Raw genomic sequence first — 17,645 nt, forward strand, 5'->3', positions numbered from 1 at the left:
AGAGTTCAGTTCAAGTTCTGTCAGTCATCGGTAAGAGATCCTCACCAAGCCTGGGGGAATTTGAGTTAAGAATGAGAGAATTATCTGCCCAGCAATTTTGCACGACCCAGAGCCACAGCTTCACAGCTTAAGTGATCTAGATTCAACCCCAACCTCTGGCGCTGTCTTTGTGGACTTTGCATTTTCCTCCCGTGGCTGCAGTGGTTTCCTCCCATCTCCCAAAGATATCAAGTTCACAGGCTCATTGGCAACTATACAGCTGCAGTAATGTGGACTACAAGTTACAACAGGAAGTAGAAAAGGCTTGTCAGCAAGGCAGTGTTATGCTAATTGTGGGGGATTTTAACATGCGAGTGGATTGGGGAAATCAGGTCGGTGCTGGATCTAAACAGAGAGAATTTGTAGAATGTCTGCGAGATGGCTTTTTAGAACAGCTTGTTGTTGAGCTCACTAGGGGATCGGCTGTACTGCATTGGGTATTTTGTAATGAACCAGAGGTGATTTGAGAGGTTGAGGTGAAGGAACCCTTTGGAGGCAATGATCATAACATGATTGAGTTCACTGTGAAATTTGAGAAGGAGAAGCCGAAATCCGATGTGTCGGTATTTCAGTGGAGTAAAGGAAATTATGGTGGCATGAGAGAGGAACTGGCCAAAGTTGACTGGAAAGGAACACTAGCAGGAAGGGCAGCAGAGCAGCAGTGGCTGGAGTTCATACAAGAAGCAAGGAAGGTGCAAGACAGATATATTCCAAAAAAGAAGAAATTTTCGAATGGAAAAAGGATGCAACCGTGGCTGACAAGAGAAGTCAAAGCTGAAGTTAAAGCAAAGGAAAGGGCATACAAGGAAGCAAAAATTACTGGAAAGACAGGATTGGGAAGTCTTAGAAAGCTTGCAAAAGGAAACTAAGAAGGTTATTAAGAGGGAAAAGATGAACTATGAAAGGAAACTAGCAACTAATATCAGAGGGTACTAAAAGCTTCAAGTATACAAAGAGTAAAAGACAGGTGAGAGTAGATCTCAGACTGATAGAAAATGATGCTGGAGAAATTGTAATGGGAGATAAGGAGATGGCAGAGGAACTGAGCGAGTATTTTGCATCAGTCTTCACTGAGGAAGACATCAGTATACTGGGCACTCAAGGGTGTCAGGGAAGAGAAGTGTGTGCAGTCATAATTACAACAGAGAAAGTACTCAGGAAGCTGAATAGTCTTAGGGTAGATAAATCTCTCGGACCAGATGGAATGCACCCTCATGTTCTGGAGGAAGTAGCTGTGGAGATTGCGGAGGCATTAGCGATGATCTTTCAAAAGTCAATAGATTCTGGCATGATTACGGAGGACTGGAAGATTGCAAATGTCACTCCACTATTTAAGAAGGGGGCAAGGAAGCTAAAAGGAAATTATAGACCTGTTAGCTTGACGTCGGTGGTTGGGAAGTTGTTGGAGTCAATTGTCAAGGATGAGGTTACGGAGTACCTGGAGGCATATGACAAGATAGGCAGAACTCAGCATGGATTCCTTAAAGGAAAATCCTGCCTGACAAAGCTATTGCAATTTTTTGAGGAAATTACAAGTAGGCTAGAGAAGGGAGATGCAGTGGATGTTGTGTATTTGGATTTTCAGAAGGTCTTTGACAAGGTGCCACACATGAGGCTACTTAACAAGATAAGAGCCCATGGAATTACAGGGAAGTTACATACGTGGATAGAGCATTGGCTGATTGGCAGGAAACAGAGAGTGGGAATAAAGGGATCCTATTCTGGTTGGCTGCCGGTTACCTGTGGCGTTCCACAGGGGTCCGTGTTGGGGCTGCTTCTTTTTACATTGTACATCAACGATTTGGATTATGGAATAGATGGCTTTGTGGCGAAGTTTTCTGATGATACGAAGATAGGTGGAGGGGCCGGTGGTGCTGCGGAAACAGGGAGTCTGCAGAGAGACTTGGATAGATTGGAAGAATGGGCAAAGAAGTGGCAAATGAAATACAATGTTGGAAAGTGTATGGTTATGCACTTTGGCAGAAGAAATAAACGGGCAGACTATTATTTAAATAGGGAGAGAATTCATATTTCTGAGATGCAACGGGACTTGGGAGTCGTACAGGATACACTTAAGGTTAACCTCTAGGTTGAGTCAGTGGTGAAGAAGGCAAATGCAATGTTGGCATTCATCTCTAGAGGAATAGAGTATAGGAGCAGGGATGTGATGCTGAGGCTCTATAGTAAGACCTCACTTGGAGTACTGTGGGCAGTTTTGGGCTCCTTATTTAAAAAAGGATGTGCTGACATTGGAGAGGATTCAGAGAAGATTCACTAGAATGATTCCAGGAATGAGAGGGTTAACATATGAGGAAAGTTTGTCCGCTCTTGTACGGTACTTGGATTTTAGAAGACTGAGGGGAGACCTCATAGAAACATTTCGAATGTTGAAAGGCATGGACAGAGTGGATGTGGCAAAGTTGTTTCCCATGGTGGGGGGGTCTAGTATGAGAGGACATGACTTAAGGATTGAAGGGTGCCCATTCAGAACAGAGATGCAAAGAAATTTTTTTAGCCAGAGGGTGGTGAATCCATGGAATTTGTTGCCGTGGGCAGCAGTGGAGGCCAAGTCATTGGGTGTATTTAAGGCAGAGATTGATAGGTATCTGAGTAGCCAGGACATCAAAAGTTAAGGTGAAAAGGCGGGGGAGTGGGACTAAATGGGAGATTGGATTAGCTCATGATAAAATGGCGGGGCAGACTCGATGGGCTGAATGGGCGACTTCTGTTCCTTTGTCTTATGGTCTATAAATTGCCTGCAGAGCGTAGGCTGAATCTGTGAGTTGACAAGAATGTGAGGAGAATCAAAAGAGAATCGGCATAGTGGTGTGAACGGCTGGCTGATGGTCAGCATCGAATCGGAGGGCCAAAGGTCTGTTCCATGCCATCTACTGCTATGATTCAAAGATTCAAAGTACATCTGCAGTATACAACCCTAAGATTCGTCTTCCCACATATAGTCATGAAACAAGGAAAACTATGGAACACGTTCGGAGAAAAGCATCAAGGTTCCGCCCCCCCCCCCCCCCAAGTGCAAAAAAAACAAATTGCTCAATTGGCAAAAAAAAAGAGCGAAAAATACAATGTAAAACACCAACCCATAGAGTCATCAAAAGAGTCCAGGCATATTCAGTTCAGTTCAATCTAGCCTTGTGTCATTCGTTATCTATAGACCACCCTGATCAAAATAGCACAAAAAAGGTTACAGGAAAAGGAGTAACCAGAAACCAGAAATGCATCATAACGTGAGTCCAATCTATCACCCTTGGTTGCATTGTTCACTGGCGCCGCCTTCTTCCGATATAATATCAGATTATGAAGACACGCAGTCCTCTTTTATTGTCATTTAGTAATGCATGCATTAAGAAATGATACAATATTTCCTCTGGTGTGATATCACAAAACACAGGACAGACCATGACTGAAAAAGCTGACAAAACCACATAGTTATAACATATAATTGCAACAGTGTAACAATACCATAACTTGATGAAGAAGTCCGTGAGCACAGTAAAGTTCAAAGTTGCTCAAATGTCCCACATCTCACGCAGATGGGAGAAGGAAGAAAAACTCTCCTTGCCATGCCGACCACAATTGGACTCTGAGTTATCCGAAAACTTCGAGCTCTGAGCAGCTCTCCGACACCGAGTATTGAGCGCCATCTCAGTCCGACCGATTTGACCTCCTTCTCGGTCGCCAAAAGCAGGCAAGGCCGGAGATTTTGAGGCCTTCCCTCCGAAAGATTCCCGACCACACAGTAATGACAGCAGCGAACCGGCATTTCAGAAATTTCTCCAGATGTTCCTCTGTGCTTTCACGTCCATTCTCCATCAAATCAGAATTGTCCACGGCCCGTATTTAACAGATACGATATCATTTTTCACCGGAGGGCTGCACACGCTCAGGCGCGCCACCATCTTCTCCTCCCACCTCCACTGTATATGATACAGTGTTTTATTTCAGCTCACATTTCCTAGAAGTGGCAGTCAGGGCAGCACAGGATACGACTTCATTGCAGTCTTCATACAGGAAATGTTATGTTATTCCTCTCCCTACCTTGTGGCACATCGGACGGCAACCTTGCTGTTCCTTTAGTATTTTGTGTGTTTTTTTTACAAGGCCAAGTTGCTGGATTGATGTTCAACCCAGCACGAATGGAAAGCGAGCAAGGAGCCGGCTGGATTCGATCCCAGGCCCACTCGCCTCAAAGTCCAGTGTAGATGCTACTACACCACCGGCCGGCAATCATACAACCAACCAGCTTCTCAATTCTCAATGAATGAGTCACACCTGTACAAGATTGTTTAATGTCATTTATAGTAGACGTGTGTAAAGGAAAACAAAATTGTTACTCCGGATCTGATGCAGCATATGCTAGGGTAAAGAACACAATAGTAGAAAAACACAATAAATAAATAAAAGATAGATTAATTATATGTGCATAAAGTGACACTGGGTGCAGGAGTGTCTGTACGTAAGGTGACTGACAGGAAATGATAAGAGTAGCAGTGGTGGGGTGGATTAGTGGGTAGCTGAAACAAAGGTTGTGACGAACCAGCATCTAGGAGGGAGACTGAAAATCTGACTGAGTGGTACGACAACAACCTCTCACCTAATGTCTGCAAGACCAAGGAGCTGATTATTGACTTCAGGAGATCCATGAGCCAGTCCTCACTGGAGGATCAGAGATGGAGAAAGTCAGCAACTTTAAACACCTCAGTGTTATTTCAAAGGATCTGTCCTGGGTCCAGCACATAAGTGCCATTACAAAGAAATCACCACAGCGCCTCTACTTTATTAGAAGTTTGCAAAGATTCGGCATGTCATCTAAAACTTTCACAAACTTCCATAGATGTAGGGTGGAGGGTATATTGACTGGTTACATTCCATCCTGGTATGGAAATGCTAATGGCCTTCAGTGGAAAAGCCTACAAAAAGAGGTGGCCAGTTCATCACAGGTAAAGCCCACTCTACCACTGAGCGCACCTATACACAGTGCCATCGCAGAAAAGCAGCATCTGTCATTAGGGACCCCACCACCTCGGCCATGCTCTTTTCTCAGTGTTGCCATCAGGAGGAAGATCAGGACCCAAACCACCAGGTTCAGGTACAATTATTACCCCTCAGCCATGATGCTCTTGAACCAAAGGGGATAACTTCACTTAACTTCACTCACCCATCGCTGAGCTGTTTCCACAACCTATCGGCTCACCTTTAAGGATTCTTCACCTCATGTTCTAGATATTTACTGCTTATTTATTATTTCTTGTATTTTCTTTTTGCATTTTCACAGTTTGTTGTCTTCTGCATCAAAGTTGGTGCTGATCCACTCCACCACCAGCCAACCGGTTTCTTCTAAATAGCCACAAGAAATGAATCTCAGGGTTGTATATGGTCACATGTACATTCTTTGATAGTAAATTTACTTTAAACTTCGACATTTGGAGTTGTTGATCAGCCTTGCTGCCTGGGGAAAGTAACTGTTTTTGAGCCTGGTGATCCTGGTACTCTCCCCGATGGGACTGGTCTGGGTGGGTGGCCTTTTCCCAGCACCTTTCTGAATATATATATCCCTGATGGCAGGTAGGTTGGTGCTGGTGATGCATTGGGCAGTTTTGATTGCCCGTTGTAAAGCATTTCTGTTCAACGCATTGCAGTTTCCGTACCATGTAGTAATACAGTGTATTAGGACGCTCTCTACTGCGCACCTGTGGAAGGTTGTGAATGTAGATGTGCATAGTCCAGCTCTCTTCAGCCTCAGAAAGTGGAGGCATTGGTGAGCTTTCCTAATTACGAAGGAAGTATTCTGGGACTGTGAGAAGCTGTGCAAGATGTGCACTCCCAGAAGTTTGAAAACTGGTTGCAGTTTCTGCAGACGCTAGCAATCCAAACAACACACACAAAGTGCTGGAGGAGCTCAGCAGGCCATGCAGCATCTAGGAGAAGGGTACAGTCAGTGTTTCAGCCTGAAATGTTGACTGTACTCTTTTTCTAGATGCTGCCTGGCCTGCTGCGTGCCTCCAAAATTCTGTGCGAATTGCAGTTTCCACTGCTGTACGGCTGATGTAAAAGGTGGTCTGAGCTTTTCTGGTCGATAACCATCTCCTTTGTCTTGTTGACATTAAGCAAGAGATTACTTTCGTGGCATCAGGCCTCGAGCTCTTCCACTTCCTCTGTGTAGGTTGGCTCAGAGAATGAACTATTTGCCTGACCCAATGTGATGTTTGTTGCTTCTCATGATGTCTGTATTTCCAGAAATAGAAGCTGCAGTAACGCAAACTCCAAACTCTGTTTTCCTTAGGGATCCCTGGAAGTATTCACTGGACTTGGCCTATCACTGGGTCCACCAATTGGAGGCTATTTGTATCAATTATTTGGATATCAGATTCCTTTTGTTATGCTGGGATGTGTGGTTTTATTAATGCTACCTTTGAACATGTGCATTTTACCAAGATGCGGTAAGATTCTGCATTTTCATCTTTTCTAGCTTACTGTTATTGACTGTATAGTTTGAAAATTACTTGCAAATTAAAAGGCAATTTTTTTTTAAAACCATTTTAAGCCAGTAAATCCATTAATCCAGTTAACTGCAGAGCTTACTAGTTACGTGATCAGCAGCTGAATAGATTCAGTTCACAACTATTCTGAAAAATGTAATGTAAACTGAGGCCATCATATTAATCTGAGTTTCTGCATTGATTGATTTCCAGTGATCTTTGTTCTCATCATATCTGACATAGAGATGTAAGATTTACCTGGCGTATTCCTCCACTGCTAAACAGTTGGTTGAATTGCTGGATGCCCACCCAGACTTAGAATGATATTTAACAGAAGAATAGGTAGCCAGTTCCTTTGGAACCGAACCCAGTTGCTGCATGACTCCTTTAAGGGAGTAAAAGAAATTAGAAGGAACAAAAAAAAATAATCACAATCAGTATATCAATAAACCAAATGGAGAAAAATAGAACTAGTCTATTGGAATTGCAGTCAATGAGCTACAGGCAATCCCCAGGTTATGTAAGGGTTCCATTCCTAAGAATTGTCTTTAATCTAAAATTTTCTTAAGTCAGAAACATCCATTTTCGATAGTTACCTGTATTGTATGGTTGTACATGTATGTGCAATAGATCTCATTTCATTGAATAATCATGCTAACACTATCCATAATTAAACAGAATATATATTGTATCCCATCATTAATGAACACCATAAACCAGCGGTCCCCAACCACCGGGCCGCAGAGCATGCGCTACCGGGCCGTGAGGAAGCGATATGATCTGGCGATAGGAGTCAGCTGCACCTTTCCTCATTCCTTGTCATGCCCACTGTTGAGCCATTACGCATGCGAGGTCATTACCCGTGTGTCATCCATGTCAGCGCGGGAAGGAGATCAACTCCTCGAGCTTGCAAATGACGGCGGACTGGAAAGTTTGTTTGACATAACATCTCTGCCGGCATTCTGGATCAAAGTCAAGGGTAAAAATCCTGATATAGCCACGAAGGCACTGAAAACGTTGCTTCCATTTCCAACATATCTCTGCAATGAATGCAACGAAGACTAAATTGCGGAATAGACTGGACATAAGGAACCCCCTTTGAGTATCGCTGTCTCCCATCACCCCTCGATTGGACAGTCTTGTTGCAAGAAAATAAGCTCAGGGCTCCCACTGATTCAGCGATATTGGTGTGTTGCAATGATTTTATATGTTCATACGGGGGAAATATGCACTGTGTGTTTAATATCCAAACGTTACTTAAAATGTTATGATGCTATTGACTTATATAACCATTTAACAATTACAGCATGGAAACAGGCCATCTCGGCCCTTCTAGTCCATGCCGAACGCTACTCTCACCTAGTCCCACCGAACTGCACTCAGCCCATAATTCCAATCCTTTCCTGTCCATATAGCTATCCAATTTTTCTTTAAATGATAATATCGAACCTGCCTCTACCACTTCTACTGGAAGTTCGTTCAAAATTTACTTCAAGCTCCCCTGACAATTGACTTATCACTATATTCATGCGAGGAAAATATGCGCTGTGTGTTTAATATTAAATTCATTAGATAAACCCTTTTAGAAAGGAAATTGAGTGTATTAGCCACTTATCACCGATATTCCGGTCGTAATTCTGATCCCCCGAACAGAATTGTCAAAAACGATTTGTAGAAAAAAACCGTACACGCATGCGCGCTGGTGCCCGTGCAAGGCTTCATGATCATTGTAGTCTTTCTCGGGGTAAACCCAGCGTACTTGACTGCTACTCTCGTCCGTTGGCAACCCTACCCTCCCCCGCCCCCCCCACCCACCCCCGGGTCGGCCGGTCCGCAAGAATATTGTCAATATGAAACCGGTTCGCAGTGCAAAAAAGTTTGGGGACTCCTGCCATAAACCATTATTATCATCATCTCTATCTTGAACATTGTTTTAAAAACATTTGGGAGAATTTACATAAAGTTGGATCATTTGTAACCCAGGAGCCCTTGCATTGTCTGTTTTTTATGGTCAGCAGATAATAGGTGCGACTTCAAACTGCTATGAGCATTTCATAAATGCAAGGAAATGGGTTAGAGGTGATAGCAAATTAAAAAGAAAAAAATTAAACAAATACTTGATTGCTGCATGGTGAGATCTACTGGTTACCAGTGTTCAAATGGTGAAATTATTAACATTGTTTGGCATAAACGTGCCATTGATAAGCAAGCTGTGTCTGAAGTAAGACAGAATAATATTTAAAATTTGGTAAATAAAAGGAAAATGTATCTGTTTTATGGTTACCATTGAAAGACATGGGCAGTTAATGGATAATGATTACAATGTTAACTGGGGCAGAAATTTAAAAAACAAATTGCTTATTGCCAAGCTGACATTTTTGATTTTGAGTACAAATGCTATTATTAGGATATACAGAATGAATGTAACAGTGGCTATTCTACTTGCAAGAAAAGACATTGTCAAATATTTTAACTGTTGGTATTCATATGTTGTAACTAATGTTCTTTATTTTCAGATGGAGTTGCCAGTAATTCCAGTTTATGGAAGCTGATTTTAATCCCTAAAGTAACTTTAATGTCCATGATTATATTTTCCATAAGTTCATGTATTGGATTCCTGGATCCCACTATATCACTGTTTGTTATTGATAAGGTACTTTTTTTTTTTAAGAACTCCTGTGTGTTGTTTACCTTCCATTTACTTTCTTGTTCCAAGAGTTGAGAAGTGGACTAACTCAGTTTTTGAAAAAGCAAAAATGATATGCCTGGTTAGAAGCAAATCATTTCTTCAAGATTGTTCCTCCAGAACAAGGGAGCAATGTATTAAATTTAGAGCAAGGCCACTGAGAAGTGAAACAAGGAAGAGTGTTCCCTCTCAAAGGGTAGCGGAAATCTGGGTGACTGTGCTGCTCAAATGCTCAAGACAGAGCTTTGACAGAGATTTTTAGACAGTATCAGGGCATTGCCCACAAAAAGCCATCATATTGCTTTTTTCATAAAATCTGCACATTCCTGTCTTTCACATTAAGGATAAGGTAAAGAAAAAATATTGAAATGCTTATAGACATTTGATGAGGTACCCCATGCAAGGCTTATTGAGAAAGTAAGGAGACATGGAATCCAAGGGGACATTGCTTTGTGGATCCAGAACTGGCTTGCCCACAGAAGGCAAAGAGTGGTTGTAGATGGATATATTCTGCATGGAGGTCGGTGACCAGTAGTGTGCCTCAGGGATCTGTTCTGGGACCCCTACTCTTCGTGATTTTTATAAATGACTTGAATGAGGAAGTGGAGGGATGGGTTAGTAAATTTGCTGATGACACAAAGGTTGGGGGTGTTGAGGATAGTGTGGAGGGCTGTCAGAGGTTACAGCAGGACATTGATAGGATGCAAAACTGGGCTGAGAAGTGGCAGATGGAGTTCAACCCAGATAAGTGTGAAGAGGTTCATTTTGGTAGGTCAAATATGATGGCAGAATGTAGTATTAATGGTAAGACTGCTGGCAGTGTGGAGGATCAGAAGGATCTTGGGGTCTAAGTCCACAGGACACTTAAAGCTGCTATGCAGGTTGACTCTGTGGTTAAGAAGGCATACGGTGCATTGGCCTTCATCAACCGTGGAATTGAGTTTAAGAGCCAAGAGGTAGTGTTGCAGCTATATAAGACCCTGGTCAGACCCCAGTTGGAGTACTGTGCTCAATTCTGGTTGCCTCACTACAGGAAGGACGTGGAAACCATAGAAAGGGTGCAGAGGAGATTAACAAGGATATTGCCTGGATTGGGGAGCATACCTTATAAGAATAGGTTGAGTGAACTTGGCCTTTTCTCCTTGGAGGGACAGAGGATGAGAGGTGACCTGATAGAGATGTACAAGTTTGAGAGGCATTGATCGTGTGGATAGTCAGAGGCTTTTTCCCAGGGCTGAAATGGCTAGCACATGAGGATGCTTGGAAGGAGGTACAGAGGAGATGTCAGGGGTAAGTTTTTTACGCAGAGACTGGTGAGTGTGTGGAATGGGCTGCCGGCAGCGGTGGTGGAGGCAGAAACAATAGGGTCTTTTAAGAGACTCCTGGATAAGTACATGAAGCTTAGAAAAATAGAGGGCCATGGGTAAGCCTAGGTAGTTCTAAGGTAAGGACATGATCGGCACAGCTTTGTGGCCGAAGGGCCTGTATTGTGCTGTAGGTTTTCTACGTTTCTATGGAATTATGAAGGATTCACATGAGCGATGCCATAACTGAGGGCATACAACTAAGTAGAGTGGGGAAAAATGAAGAGGCTAGTAATGACTGTGTTAGAGAACTTTAAATGATGTGACAAAATAATCATGAAGGAAGTGTTTCTGTAGGTGATAAATCTAAAATTCAAGTTCATAAGTGATTAGATAGTCATTTATATATCCAGTAATCAATTATTGGGAAAATCTTTATTTGGTAGGAATGGGGAACTTACTGCAAGGGGGAGCAGAGGAAGCTGGGAAGTGAGCCATGTGGATCTGACTGGTAGATGAAGTAAGATCAGTACGTACATGTGTACAATCAGTATGTATTCTCCATGTCTAGTCTATCCAGGTCTTTTAATATTTGGCAGGTTTCATTGAGGTTTTTCCCTCATTCTTCTAAACTCCAGTGAGTATAGGCTCAGATCCACCAAACACTCCTCGTATGTTAAACCTTACATTCCCAGGATTATTCTCACGAACCTCCTCTGGACTCTGTCCATTGCCAGCACATTATATCTTCTTTAAGGGGCCTGTAATTATTCACAATAGTCCAGACATGCTTTGACCGATGCCTATAAAGCCGAAGCATTAGGACTCATTTATGGTGGTTGATTAACCTAATAACATTCACCATTTGAGATCTGGAAGGAAACCGAAGCACCTGGAGGATACCCAAGCCATCAAAGGGAGAATGTACAACCCCCACACATACCGATCTAGAGGTCAATTGTGGCGCTAATTGTGGGAGAGGTTCAATAGGCTGAATTTGTTTCTCCTGGAGTGAAAGAGGCTGATGGATGACCTGATAGATGTATATAAAATTATGAGAGGCACAGGCAGGGTAGCTAGTGGGAATCTTTTTCCCATGGTGAGGATACCAAGAACGAAAAGGCTTGGGTTTAAGTTGGGAGGAAAGGAGTATTCAAGTGGATCGGGGGTGGGGGGGGGGGAGGCTCGAAGGCCACACATTGATGCAGTCACAAATAAGGCACTCCAGTATCTGCTGTTTGTTTGGAGGTTGTGGGGATTTAGTCTGTCACCAAAAACTCTTGCAAATTTCTGTAAGTGAAGAATTCTGAAGTCGGAAGAATTCTGACTGGTTCAACCATAGCTTGGTACGGAGGCTCCAATGCAGAGCATCACAGGAGGCTGCAGATGGTTGTAGACTCCATCACAGGCGCAACCCTTCCTACCTTTGAGGACATCGTCAAGAAGCAGTGCCTCAAGAAGGGACCATTTGGATCATGGCCGCTTCTCATTGCTACCATCAGGGAGGAGGTACAGGAGCCTGAAGACCCACATTTAACAGTTCAGAAACAGGCAGTTTGCCTCTCCATGGCCAAGTGTTTCTTCCCCTCTGCTATCAGATTTATGAAGAGTCCTGAATACTACTTCATTATTCCTTTATTTTGCACTATTTACAGTGTTTTATAATTTATAATAACTAAGTCTGTGTATTGTATGGCTGTGCTGTACTGTGCACTGTACAAAACAACAAATTTCACATTATATAAGACATGGTTAATAAACCTGATTCTGAAGTATTTTTTGAGCATTGCGGTTGATAATTGGAATTCACAAACAGAAGAGGCGATAACATAGAAAGATGTGTGCTTAAAGCATGCAAATGGGATTAGTGTAGCTGGGTGAAAAGACTGGCATGAATATGGAGAGCCAAACTGCCTGTTTCTGTGTTGTTCAACTCTCAGATTGCATATATTGTTTGAACTCTCAAAGCTTTACTCTCTGTAGGTTTTAGCATGAGCAATCTCAAACCTTTTCTTTGCAGTGTACTTATATGTACACTTGCATAAACTACACACAAGGTGAAATTGTTTGATTCCTCATTTTCAAGATTATTCTTTCAAGTTGAGGACAATTGCCTTTTACTTTTCTGATAAAAGTATGAAGTAAAGTAGAACAGATATCCTGGATAAATTACTTCTTTTCAATTTCATAAGTAGCACAGTTTATAGGTCATTCCAATATAGCTTGTTTAATCAGTTGCTTTTTAAATACTATTGACTTAGCACTGCATCTGATTTGTGCAGCTCTGACTGTAAAACATGCTTTTATGTTCTTCAGTTCAAATTAAGTACTGGATTTGTGGGACTGGTATTCCTGGGGCATTCTGTGACTTATGCAGTATCCGCCCCATTTCTTGGATATCTGTCTGATAAAGTACCTGTAAGTATGCACACTAGCTTTGATATCTTTTTTATAGTAAGAGTTTTATACGGACTGTTTATCTACCGTAATAAATTCCTTTTATTCAATTGATTTTTTGATGGCATTCAAGAAATCTAACATGCTTGTTATAGAAATTTTTAAAAAGTCATAACTTCTGTACTGCCTTTGCTGAGGTGTTGTAACATTAACTAGAGAGTCAGCAAAATTCTATTCAAAAATGACATGAGAGTCAGGGTATAGCCTCCTAGCTCCTTGGTTTTATTGCAGTCTCAATGGCATGACATAGTGAATAAGGAGTGAAATTAAAACAACAAAATAAAGTACAGTCACTCCACTGCTCCATTCACACAAGTAGATATAGACAGAACTCAGTAAGAGCTCAGCTAAGTTTCCTGCAGGCAAATATTTTAAGATTCCGACAAGTAGATACTACAGGTAAGTAACGTGTAAACCATTAGCATGTAGGTTAGTGTCTAATAAACTCAACATTCTATTTTTGCAAAATCTGATTGATATCTTCAGCTTAACTTCTAAATGATTTAACATTAACTTACAAGCAATGCTTTGGATGGACGCTTCATTTGCTCCTAACATGAACATAATATTTTGTTCCATCACCTCTCCTGTCAGTGTGTTCCTGGCACCTGCTACAACTTTGTAAAACAAAACAAAAACTTTTCCCTTCTCGCCTTTTAAAACTATGCCTTCTAAATATTTGCCACTTCCCTAGTTGGAATAAAGACTATCTTCACTATCTGTGCCTCTCATAATTTTATATCTCCTATCAGATCATACCTCAGCTTCCGATGCTCCAGAGAAAGCAACCCAAGTATATCCAACCTCACTTATAGCTAATACTTTTCTGCCTGGTGAATCATTTGCACCAACTTTTGCGCCTCTGCATCCTTTCTATAATACATTTTACCAGAACTGCACGCAATACACCAAATGTGGCCGAACCGAAAATTTTATACTCCTGTAACATTTGCATTATATGCCTCATATGATAAAGACAAGTGTGCCTTTTGACATCTTTATCATCATATTAACTTGTGTGGCCACTTTCAGTGAGCTGTGGACTTATACCCCAAGATCCCTCTGCGGATTGATGCTTCAAATTCTCCTGCCATTTACTGTATGCTTTTCTCTTACATTTGACCACCCAACATGCAACACCTCTTACTTACCTGGATTATACTCCATCTCCCATTTCTCCACCCATATTTCCAATCAATTTATGTCGTGCTACATCATTTGGCAACTTTCCTCATTATCCACATTGGCACCAACTTTCATGTCATCTATGAACTTGCTAATCAGCCTATGTCCAACTGTCACAATCGAGATACCAGCACAGGTCACAGACACCCCACCCAGTAAGAATAACTCTCCTCCACCCCTTTTTAATACATAGGCATCCGTTAGTCTCATGAGACCATAGATTTGTGCCTTGGAAGGTTTCCAGGGCGCAGGCCTTGGCAAGGTTGTATGGAAGACCAGCAGTTGCCCATGCTGCAAGTCTCCCCTCTCCACGCCACCATTGTTGTCCAAGGGACCCATTAGGACTCATACAGCTTGGCACCGGTATCGTTGCAGAGCAATGTGTGGTTAAGTGCCTTGCTCAAGGTCACACACGCTGCCCCAGCCAAGGCTCAAACTAGTGACCTTCAAATCACTAGACAAATGCCTTAACCACTTGGCCATGTGCCACCACTACCCTCTCTTTATTAAGACCAAGTCAATTTTGAATTCAATCTATCTTGTGTCTGTGGAACCCATGTCTTAACTTCTGGATCAGCCTTCCTTGAGGGGTGTTGTCGAATGCTTCACTGCAGTCCATGTAGACAACACCCTCATCAATTTGTGTCACCTTTTTTAAAAACAAATGCAATCAAATTTGTAAGACATGATCTGCCATGCTGAAAATCACATTGACTTATCATAATAAGTGCATGGATTTCCAGATGTGAGTAAAGCCTATCCCTAAGAATCTTCTCCAGTAATATCCCTATCATTGAGGCAAGGTTCAGCAGTCTATACATTCCTGGTTTGTCCGTATTTCCCTTTTTAAACAGAGGAATAACATTGGCAATTATTCTGTAGCTAGAAAGGATCTCTTAAAAATGCTCCAGCAATCAGGCCTTTTGCTTCTCTTGATAACCTGGGATAGATCCTATCTGCCCATGGGAATTCCTTCATCTTAATGTTCTTCAAATGAGCTACACCAATTTCCTCTGTGATGTCAATATGTCTTGGAATATCAGCAGGCTTCTCTCTGATTTCTCTATCCTTCATGTCCATCTTCTTGGGGAATACCAATGCAAAGTACTCATTTGGTATCTTGCCCAATTTCTCTGGCTCCAGGCATTGAGTGGTTATTCACTCTTCCTTTCTACTCTTTCCTTTATAATATATACAGTATAGAAAATGCCTTGACATTCAACTTAATCCTACTCACCAAGGACATTTTATGTCCTGTTTGCAACCTTCAGATTCCCTTTCTAAGTTCTTTTCTGCCTCCTTTAACTTCACCAAGGGCACTATCTGATTTCAGCCTCCTAAACCTTACATATGCTTTCTTTTTGACACCATCTTTCGCCATCCAAAGTTCTGAATCTTCTTATCCTCGTCATTCTTTCCTGCAGGAACACGTTGGTCCTGAATGCTCTCCCATTAAGCTGGCCTTTAAACAACTCCCACAAATCAGATGTGGACTTACCCAATAACAGCTACTCCCAATCTACTTCCCCTTGCTCTTCCCTAATACTGTTGTAATTAGCCTTCCTCCAGTTTACTACTTTCCCCAAGGTCTTTTCTTAATCTTATCTGTTGTAGTGGCAATTCAAACAAACCGATTGCTGCTGCTGCTGGCAACCCCCACAGATTTGTTATACTTGTATGACATGCATTTCATTCACTCCAGTAATGATCGTTCCAAAAATCAAAGGTATGTATTTACAAACATGCAATTTTGAAGTGTAGCTAAGTGGTCAACAAAAGATATGACATCCGTCAGACCGCAGCTCCAAACTGCCCCGAGCAAAGCGCAAATACATAACTTATTCCCTTCACTTTTATCACGCCCCCGCTCATGCCTAGTTACTATAATAAACATGCAACTTAAAATACAGTGCAGATAGAGAACAGGTGCATGGCTCTTCCATCCATAACTATCTTATGATCACTATTTCCAAAATGCTCTCCCATTAAGATATGGTTGAAGTCGGAAGTTTATGTACACCTTAGCCAAAAACATTTAAACTCAGTTTTTCTCAATTCTTGACATTTAATCCTAGAAAACATTCCCTGTCTTAGGTCAATTAGGATCACAACTTTATTTTAAGAATGTGAAATGTCAGAATAATAGAGAGAATGATTTATTTCAGTATTATTTCTTTCATCACATTCCCAGTGGGTTAGAAGTTTACATACACTTTGTTAGTATTTGGTAGTATTGCCTTTAAATTGTTTAACTTGGGTCAAACATTTTGGGTCACCTTCCACAAGCCTCTCACGGTAAGTTGCTGGAATTTTGTTCCATTCCTCCAGATAGAACTGGTGTAACTGAGTCAGGTATGTTGGCCTCCTTTGTGGCACATGCTTTTTCAGTGAGGTCAGGGCTGTGTGATTGCCACTCCAATACCTTGACTTTGTTGTCCTTAAATTTTGCCACAACTTTGGAGGAATGCTTGGGGTCATTGTCCATTTGGAAGACCTAATTGCAACCGAGCTTTAACTTACTGGCTGATGTCTTGAGATGTTGCTTCAATATATTCACATAATTTCCCTTCCTCATGATGCCATCTATTTTGTGAAGTGCACTAGTCTCTCCTGCAGCAAAGCACCCCCACAACATGATGCTGCCACCCCCATGCTTCATGGTTGAGATGGTGTTCTTTGGCTTGCAAGCCTCACCCTTTTTCCTCCAAACACAACGATAGTCATTATGGACAAACAGTTCCATTTTTGGTTCATCAGACCAGAGGACATTTCTCCAAAAGGTAAGATCTTTGTCCCCATGTGCACTTGCAAACTGTAGTCTGGTTTTTTTATGGTGGTTTTGGAGCAGTCTTTCAAGTTTATGTAGATTATAGGACTTGTTTTATTGTGGATGTAGATACTTGTCTCCCTGTTTCCTCTAGCATCTTCACAAGGTCCTTTGCTGTTGTTCAGGGATTGATTTGCACTTTTTGCACCAAAGTATGTTCATCTCTCTCTCTCGAGAGAGAGAATGAGTCTCCTTCCTGAGCGGTATGACGGCTGCATGATGCCTTCAGGCGTTTAGAAATTGCTCCCAAGGATCAACCAGACTTGTGGAGCTCCACAGTTTATTTTTCTGTGGTCTTGGCTGATTTTGTTTGATTTTGTTTGAAAACTTCTGACCACTGGAATTGTGATATAGTCAATTAAAAGTGAAATAATCTGTCTGTAAACAATTGTTGGAAAAATTACTCGTGTCATGCACAAAGTAGATGTCCTCAATGTCTTGCCAAAACTATAGTTTGCTAATATGAAATCTGTGGAGTGGTTAAACAACGAGTTTTAATTACTTCAACTAAGTGTATGTAAACTTCCCACTTCAACTGTATATAGGGTAGGTAGAGTTGACACAGGTAGGAGAGATGGTCAGAGTCATTCCCACAGTGGAAATGTCAAAATATTGCAGGTTATAGCTTTAGGATGAGTGGAGGTGTGCGA

General features: G+C 41.8%; 1 protein-coding gene across 6 annotated transcripts in view; it reads left to right on the forward strand.

The window, feature by feature from the left end:
• LOC140192102 (MFS-type transporter SLC18B1-like) overlaps positions 1–17,645 on the forward strand; it is a 52,777-nt gene that overhangs the window by 24,605 nt on the left and 10,527 nt on the right. For all 6 annotated transcript variants that reach the window (XM_072249919.1, XM_072249915.1, XM_072249916.1 and 3 more), the window contains 3 exons: positions 6,341–6,497; positions 9,053–9,189; positions 12,843–12,944. In XM_072249919.1, coding sequence (XP_072106020.1) covers positions 6,341–6,497; positions 9,053–9,189; positions 12,843–12,944 — 396 coding nt within the window. The remainder of the gene's footprint in view (positions 1–6,340; positions 6,498–9,052; positions 9,190–12,842; positions 12,945–17,645) is intronic.

The sequence above is a fragment of the Mobula birostris genome, chromosome 2, assembly GCF_030028105.1.
Source record: "Mobula birostris isolate sMobBir1 chromosome 2, sMobBir1.hap1, whole genome shotgun sequence".
Taxonomy (NCBI): Eukaryota; Metazoa; Chordata; class Chondrichthyes; order Myliobatiformes; family Myliobatidae; genus Mobula; species Mobula birostris.